The sequence below is a fragment of the Charadrius vociferus genome, unplaced genomic scaffold, assembly GCF_000708025.1.
Source record: "Charadrius vociferus isolate BGI_N301 unplaced genomic scaffold, ASM70802v2 scaffold15, whole genome shotgun sequence".
NCBI lineage: Eukaryota > Metazoa > Chordata > Aves > Charadriiformes > Charadriidae > Charadrius > Charadrius vociferus.
In genome coordinates, this window is record NW_009650064.1 from 10,467,755 (window position 1) to 10,476,215 (window position 8,461).

The 8,461-nt window shown below is 41.8% G+C and overlaps 1 protein-coding gene across 1 annotated transcript; it reads left to right on the plus strand.

Moving 5' to 3' along the window:
* Positions 1 to 464: 464 nt before the first annotated feature.
* SLC7A13 (solute carrier family 7 (anionic amino acid transporter), member 13) lies at positions 465 to 8,129 on the plus strand. Its single transcript, XM_009891870.1, has 4 exons — positions 465 to 1,188; positions 4,387 to 4,518; positions 6,172 to 6,536; positions 7,739 to 8,129. Exons 1-4 carry the CDS (start codon positions 465 to 467, stop codon positions 7,982 to 7,984), a joined length of 1,467 nt encoding a protein of 488 aa, XP_009890172.1. The 3' UTR covers positions 7,985 to 8,129.
* The last annotated feature ends 332 nt before the right edge of the window (positions 8,130 to 8,461 follow it).

Sequence of the window (8,461 nt, forward strand, 5' to 3'; positions counted from 1 at the left end):
AACATCAGGAGGGCTGATGTCTTTCTTCACGCTGCTATATCCTTCCTCTTTAGTCCGATTCAGAGGTCACGTTTACCCACTTTGCACAGTTGTCTCTGAAGATACGCATAAAATAGTTGAAATCTGTTGATGAAAATCAGCCAAGAAACGAGCATTTGCTGTGCATTATTTGTTATGTCGGTTTCTTTAAAAATACCTCTAGACCCTAATAATTTCTGAAGTACATATTAAACCAACATGTATATGATTTGCCAGTGTTTCTTGAAGTATTTGGTTAATCATCTTCATGCAGAAGACACCAAAACCCAAAGTATGCTCTCTTTTCTGAATGATTAAGCCAGGCTTCACATAACATTTCACTAGCAAGTAGGGCTGTGACAGTCTGCTAACAACAAAGTGAGAGGGCAATACATGTAGGCTAGCCTCTAAAATCATATAATCTGCTGTGAAAACACAGAACAAAAATGGGAAAAGGAAAGAGCGACGATCCCAAAGATTTGAAAAGAAAAGAAAATGCCAAGATGCAGCTGAAAAGAAATATAGGTTATTTTAATGGGGTAAGTTTTATTATAGGATCGATTGTCGGGGCAGGGATCTTTGTGTCTCCCACGGGGGTGTTAAAGCATTCCCTACTCAATGTCGGCATCGCACTAACGATCTGGACTGCGTCCGGACTGGTTTCTCTGATGGGTTCCCTTTGTTATGCAGAGCTGGGAACGGCTCTGCCCTTCTCCGGAGGAGAATACAGCCATATTAAAAGAGGCCTTGGATCCCTACCTGCCTTCGTTTTTATCTGGACGTCAACATTTACCAAGCCAGCATCAAATGCTGCTCGAGCCTTGCTGTTTGCTGAATACGCCACCCAGCCCTTCTACGGCACTTGCCCGGCACCAGAAGTGCTGAAGAAATGCTTGGCCTTGGCTGTTCTCTGGTCCCTGGGGATTTTGAATGGCCGCAGTGTCAAAATGGCTGCCTGGGTGCAGACAGTTTTCACCCTGCTGAAGATGATGGCCTTGGCTGTAATCGCTGTCGGTGGCGTAGTTCTCCTCATTGGCGGGAGAAAGGAGAGTCTGGCCAGGTTTGAAGACGCTTTCAGCTCAGAGATCCCCAACGCATCACAGGTTGCTGAAGCCTTCTTCCAAGGACTGTACGCGTACGGTGGTTGGTGGTCCCTCAATTATATGGCAGGTATCTCCCTCCACTTCTTCAGATTTTGTTCTGCAGTTGCTATTCTTACATTCCTTAGCTCATCTTAGTAGATCTTGTCTCTCCTTCAAGACCATAGGGTCTCTCATGTTTTACGTGAGTCCTGTGTTTGTTGGGGCTGGTAGAAGAGACACTGTTCCTCTCTAGGGAAGTTTCTTGCTTCTTGTGCAGTCTCCAGAATCAGGCTGGCATTTCCAAAGGAGTACAAGAGAAATCAAAATAGTTCATTTGAAATCTCATGCATAAACATTTTTTCACACCTTAAAAACCTGCATTTTGTCTTTCTCAGTGTGTTGGTGCATTTTTATAAAAGGATTAAGATGCCCGTGCCAAACTATGTGCACAGTATGGACCAAATCCAAAAAAATAATTGATTAATTTGTATTTAAGTATCTGTACCTTCTCTGAGATTATCGAGCTGGTTTGTGCATGGAAAATTTCATTTTGAATTGTGTTAACATACAGTAATTTATGGGATATATAAGATGGTCAGTAGTCACTTCCTTGGGAAAATAGACTTTTGCACAGAAGGTGAAGAATCATCTAAGGAAAGTGTATAAATCCTTTCATATCACTTGTGCTTAATTTTAAACATTCAAAACCTTTTTGAATATCTGATTACTTATCCTATTTTGTATCTGATGACACATGTGGCAGTAATAAATAGAGCAGTTTTTCATGAAGGCTGCAGAGATAATGTTCATGCACATCATGAGTTAAATGAATAGTGTTTTACGGTATCATCAGATTTATAGAATTAAATTGTAAGCAACTCGATGTTGCTCTTCTATCTTTAACTATTTATCTATTGACTTCTATCACATGTAAAACATTAAATAAACTGGATGTGTGAAATGCATAACACAAAGTTCAATGGTGAGAACAGTGTGAAAATTGGGTTAATGTTTAAAAAATGACTGTTATTATTGCAATCCTGCTATTCCAGCGTTAACAATATGCTGCAATAAAAAAGATGATATAAATCAGCAAAGTATAATTTTGAAATCTTAGGATTTCCTTAAAGGCAAGCATTTAGCTTTGTAAGCCTGAGAAAATACAAAATTATTGGTAAAATATTAATTTGTTTTCTGCTCAGTTAGCGGTAGTAATAAATACCATGCACTGGGCAGCACAGCTGTTTAGACAGATGCTGCCTATGCAATAGTCCTCTTCTGAGCTGAATTTCCTATTCTTCGACAATAACTAAATTGCTGTGAGCTTCAGCTAAAGCATCAGGTGCCAGCTGGACGGCAGGACTGTAACAGGCAACAAAACAAATGGAAAGACAAATGTAAATTGGCAGTTTTGGTGATTGTGCTCTTCTGGGCTCAAAATTACCAAGTGTATTTCTTACATTTGAAATAAATCCCGAATTCTCCCATAGTCCGTATCTGAATTTCACTGTTGTGCTCATTCAGTCCCTCTGGCTCTGTATGCTACAGCCGGCGCTGGGGCAGGCTCAAAGCTGATGTTCTGGGCAGGAGACAAATAAAATTTGAGGGAGGAAAGGGATTTCTGCCTCCTGAAAAAAAGCTTAGGTAAGCTGCACATTTGACTTTTCACTTTTTCCTCCTTGTAAGTTATTGGTTGGTAATACTTGGGAAGCTTTTTGTAAATGCTGAGGGAGGTGGGAAGGGGAGAGGGAGTGAGAGGAAAGGGATGAAGGAGTGGAAGAGAGGAAAAAGACCCTTTTTCACTGAGATGAGGATGAGTTATTAGGGTTCTGGAAACCAGCTCCATCTGTTGCCGGGACTGTCACGTGGTCAGGAATGTGTGCCAGCGCCTCAGTTGTTCAGCTGCAAAGTTTGATGCCAGGCTTAGTTCTTGTTTTCTTCAGCAAGCTTTGCCCTGGAAAAGATAATCAACAGCAGAATCCAGCTAGGAATGGCCTCCTTTTAAAGCCACTGCATTACTGCTGTTCTGTCAATACCTTCAGACTCGTTCCCTTACATTTTGTGTGTTTCCTGATGTAAGGGTAAAGAGAAAGGTTTTGTGTAGGAATAGAAAATACACTCAGAAAGTTTCAGATCAAGACTCATGACGTGATGTAAGAATAGATAAACTGATGTTCAAGCTTGTGATTTAAAAGCATGACTACTTGAAAAGTTCTTACCAAAGCTCAACATGAGCTGGCAATGGCCCAGAAGGCCAACTGTATCCTGGGCTGCAACAGAAGAATTGTGGCCAGCAGGTCAAGGGAGGTGATTCTGCCCCTCTACTCTACTCTGGTGAGACCCCACCTGGAGTACTGTGTCCAGCTCTGGAGCCCCCAACATAGGAAGGACATGGACCTGTTGGAGGGGGTCCAGAGGAGGGTGGTGAAGATGATCAGAGGGATCAAGCACCTCTCTTATGAGGACAGGCTGAGAGAATTGGGATTGTTCAGCCTGGAGAAGACAAGGCTCCGGGGAGACCTTATAGCAGCCTTCCAGTACCTAAAAAGGCCTACAGGAGAGCTGGGGAAGGACTTCTTACAAGGGTATGTAGTGATAGAATGAGGGGCTTCAAGCTGGAAGAAGGTAGATTCAGATTAAATATTAGGAAGAAATTTTTCACTTTGAGGGTGGTGAGGCACTGCAACAGGTTTCTAAATCAGTTTTCTAATTTAAGTCAAGTATTTGTTAAATCAGAGAAAAGTTATAGAATCCCAGAATGGTTTGGGTTGGAAGGGACCTTGAAGCCCCCTCTCGTTCGAGCCCCCCTGCCATGGGCAGGGACACCTCCCACTAGACCAGGTTGCTCAAAGCCCCATCCAACCTGACCTTGAACACCTCCGGGGATGGAGCTTCTACAACTTCCCTGGGCAACCTGTTCCAGTGTCTCAGAGCCTCAGAGTAAAGAATTTCTTCCTAATATCTAATCTAATTATCAGTCCTTTGGCATTTGTTTATCAGTCTTATCAGGCCTCTATCTGTCCTTCCTTTCAAGATGGTTAAAAAATAGCTAAATAAGAAAAAAGAGATTTGTAAAAATGAAAAACATTTTTTTAGACTTATTTGATAATAAATTATTTGAGAAAAACTGTAGGACCTCACAAGCAGTGTAGCAAAGGAGCCATGGTTAGGGGTTGGTCAGGACTTTGGTGTCTGTCTTGTCAAGCTCTGCACAGATTCGCTACTGAAACATACCTGCAGAAGCTACATTGCTTACTTATTAGTCTTTTTAAATTGTATTTTTCAGAGGAGATGAAAAACCCTAGCAGAAATATCCCCTTAACTGTGCTGACTGCTGTTCCGGCAGTGATTGTTTTTTACTTACTGGTGAACATCTCATATCTGACTGTCCTCACACCTAAGGAAATTGTCTCTTCAGGTATGGATTTGTTGTTTTTTTTTTTTTTAATTAAAAAGGTATGGTCCATTAGCATACCGATGTGATGTCATTTCAGTGGGTCACTTCTGTTCATCTGACTTCAGAGTTGGGAAGTCTGGGTTTCGTTCTAAGTTTTCACAGAGAATTCTTGTTTAACTTTGCTGTATGACACAAGTTGGACTGAATGCAGACAGATGTTATTAGGTGTGGAAAATGTTGGCTTATTCCTGCACTGACTAAAAAGAAATCAGAAGTGTATGAAAACCTGGAAAATTGGGGGAGTATAGAGAAGGCCATTGTTTTCCTGTAGTTTTAGTTCTCTCACCTTCCTTCTCGACTTCATGGTGTCTCAGGCTAAAGCCATTACTGTTTAGGAGGTGGACAAGTCTACCATGATAAGTAATATAGAAAAGTCTACGGACACAAAAATGTAGCCATTTTGGGTGTGTTTGGGGGGATTATTTGTGATGAATATTGTGATTCCTTAGAAGAGCCTATACAAAAGTCCTACCTATGTAAAGCCTCTCTCACACCTGTACCAATAAGTTGTTCCATGGAAAGGTGCAAGAGGAGCTATATTTCTCCTTGGTTGTCCAAACAGCACCTTTCAAATACCACTGTAATGAGACTGAGCTGTCAGACCTTGCCTCCAGGAGTGCCAAAAAACAACCTCATTTGGATGGATCAATTATTTTTTTCTCCCGTGAGAACAGCTCTATAGCATAAATGGGAGCAGTGTAGCTGTCACTCAGCAACCTCGTATTATTGCTGCGCCATTATCCGGCTATCTGTTGGGAGAGATGCATACATTTGCAGATCCATCCTACAATGAAAGAGGCAGCAAATCCCAGAGTATCCGTGAGTAGCAGCTGCCCAGCTGGTGTGAGCAGCTCCAAACATACCGGGAGAGCTGTGCTTGTCTATGTCAGCTGAAGAGGTAGCCTTAAAATTACAGCTCGTTTCAAACATTACTATGCATTGCTGCAGTTCTTGTTCTTTCACTGCATATTTTTTGGGGGGAGTTTTTTTCCCCGTCTCTAATAACTACTTTTGCTGCGCAGATCCCTGCAAGACCTATATTTCTCATGACAGTTGGTTATAGACTCACTAAATTAGGCCTTGATACAATATGGGTTATAGCTAATTTCCAAGAAATATTGAATGTCTCTTCCTCAGAAATAATCTTTCACATTTCCCACTTCCACTCAAAGCAAAACCTCATTAATAACACATTCGCTGACCTGTCTCTGGCCATACCCGCACACAAGTGGGCAGTTTCCTCGTAACAGTAGATCATGTCACCACTGTGGTCACGCCAGGGACTAATACGTTCATTCTCTGTCCCTGCATGGCCTTGCCCACACGTCCACGTTTGTGATTCATGGCGGTGAGATGCAACTTGCTCCTGCTGAGCAGTCCATTCCCATGGCTCCAGCAGGCAGCGCTCCTTCTTGCTGTCATCTCCAGGAAATTTTTAGCTCCTGAATTAAATACCCTTAGGATTAGATTAGTCACGCTTGATTACTGTAACAGAAAACAGGCCTTGCTGGTAAATAATAGCTATTTCGTGTATTTTAAGTTCATTTCTGTTGCATCTGCCAGTAATTGAGAACACGGTGCCTACACTACCACTAGTGCTTTGCTTTCTTGCAGTTGCTGTGGCAGTCACTTGGGCTGATCGAGTGATCCCCTCTGTTGCCTGGATCATTCCTCTCTCTGTTGCTGTCTCAATATTTGGTGCCCTCAACAGCAGCATGTTCACCCTAGGTCGATTAAGCTATGCTGGAAGTCAGTCAGGACATTTACCAGTTCTAATATCCATGCTTAATGTCCACTCCTGTACTCCAGCACCAGCCATGATTTTTTCAACCACCATTGCATCCATTTTTATAATCCCCTCTGACCTTATTACGTTAACAAATTACTTTGGATTTTCTGCCTGGCTTATGATCGGATTGACTTGTGCAAGCCTGATTGTACTTCGATACCGGGAACCTCATCTACATCGACCATACAAAGTAAGCGGAAATTAGTTATAAAATATTTTTGCAGATTTTTTTGAGTCACAGGTAGCACGCAGAAGTTACGGAAGAAGCGCAAGTCAAGAGTGGATGGTCACTACAAAAATACAAATAATAATCACAGCCTTTAGAGCCTTATTCAAAACCTTTGCCTCATTGTAGAAGGAAAACAAAAAACAAAAAAACAAATCAGAGGGCTAGAGCACTTCTCCTATGAGGAGAGGCTGAGAGAGCTGGGGCTGTTCAGCCTGGAGAGGAGAAGGCTCCAGGGAGATCTTATTGCGGCCTTCCAGTACCTAAAGGGGGCCTACAGGAGAGCTGGGGAAGGACTTTTTACTAGGGCATGTAGTAATAGGATGAGGGCGAATGGCTTTAAACTGGAAGAGGGCAGGTTTAGATTAAACATTAGGAAGAAGTTTTTCACTTTGAGGGTTGTAAGGCACTGGAACAGGTTGCCCAGAGAAGTTGTTGAGGCCCCATCCCTGGAGGTGTTCAGGGCCAGGCTGGACGTGGCCTTGGGCAACCTGGTCTAGTCGGAGGTGTCCCTGTCTATGGCGGGGGGGTTGGAACTTGATGATCTTCAAGGTCCTTTCCAACCTAAACCATTCTATGATTCTATGAAACAGGTGGTGTCTGCCCCAGAGAGCCTGCACTTCAAAACAAGAGATGGATTTCTGCAGAATGGGGGAGAAGGGCAAACAACGTGAAACCATACCAGTGTGGACCAGTAACCAAAGCAGTGTGGGATCCAGGCTAGCCGTTCCTGGTTAATTAAACATTGTTCTACTCTCATCTTTCCTGACACAACCACAGATGTTAAGGATAGGTTTAGTTTAATCTCAACCTAGCTGTCAGAAATGTGGGTTAGAAGCGTATGCTCGTTGTCAAGGCTTCTTGTAGGCACCCAACCCTGAGTTTCTTTTAGGAGCCCATAGTAACACATGTGGACAAGTGGTTTTCAGGGCTTGCCTGTCCCTCCCCCTTGACAATAGACAGAGCCTGAGCAAGTATTTTAGAAAAGTTGCCTATCTTGTAGGCAATTTGAAGTCAGATGAGTCTCATCCTGGGTGGGATTGCAGCAATGTGAGAAACAGTACTCCAGTGTGGCAAAGAACGCATTATTACTTTTGTGAATGAGGCATAAAATCACAGTTGATCAGTTTATTTCCTAAAATATTTTTTTTTCCGTTCTCTTGCAGGTGTTTCTACCAGTTCCATTTGTGATGGTGGCAATGTCTTTCTTCCTAGTTTTAGCTCCCATAGTCTGGTCTCCAAACCTGCAATATGTCTATGCTTTCCTGTTTATGCTGGGAAGTCTTATTGTTTATCTGCCTTTTATACATTTTAAATTGCATTTTGCATTTCTTGATAAAATTACTTGCCACTTACAGCTCCTGTTGGAAGTCTGTCCTGCTGAGGGATCTGTTGAGGGCAAATGTGAATAATGGCAAATATCTAATCCCACTACAACCAGCAGCCAACCGAGGATTTTGTTTAACTGAGATTGTAGGAGGTATAAGTTAAATGTTAGGTGTGATATATAGGCATGCATGCATGTGCGTGCATGTGTGTATATGTATGTACATATATAGATGAATATACATCTATTACATACGTATATATGTATATGCATATACATATATGCATATGTATGAATAGACATTAGCATAGTGAGTTAATATGTATGTATTTTGTGTGTCTGTGTATACATACATATACATACATGTATATGTATACTTATTTAATAGGTGCAAAGAATCTCTCGTAAACTGGTAAAATCTGTAAAATGCTCTCTCTTACTCCTGAAGACACAGCTAAAGTTGTGTATATTCTTGCAATAATAGAAATAAGACTCAATTAGAGCACAGAGAATTGTCAATATTATGATATAATAAATTAGCAAATACATACGTAACAGCATC

Excerpts from the sequence above, each read along its gene's own strand:
- SLC7A13 (XM_009891870.1), top strand. The coding sequence starts at position 465 with ATGGGAAAAGGAAAGAGCGACGATCCCAAAGATTTGAAAAGAAAAGAA. Across the intron at positions 4,519-6,171 it reads TAAGGAAATTGTCTCTTCAG|TTGCTGTGGCAGTCACTTGG; the intron begins GTATGGATTTGT and ends GCTTTCTTGCAG. Across the intron at positions 6,537-7,738 it reads ATCTACATCGACCATACAAA|GTGTTTCTACCAGTTCCATT; the intron begins GTAAGCGGAAAT and ends GTTCTCTTGCAG.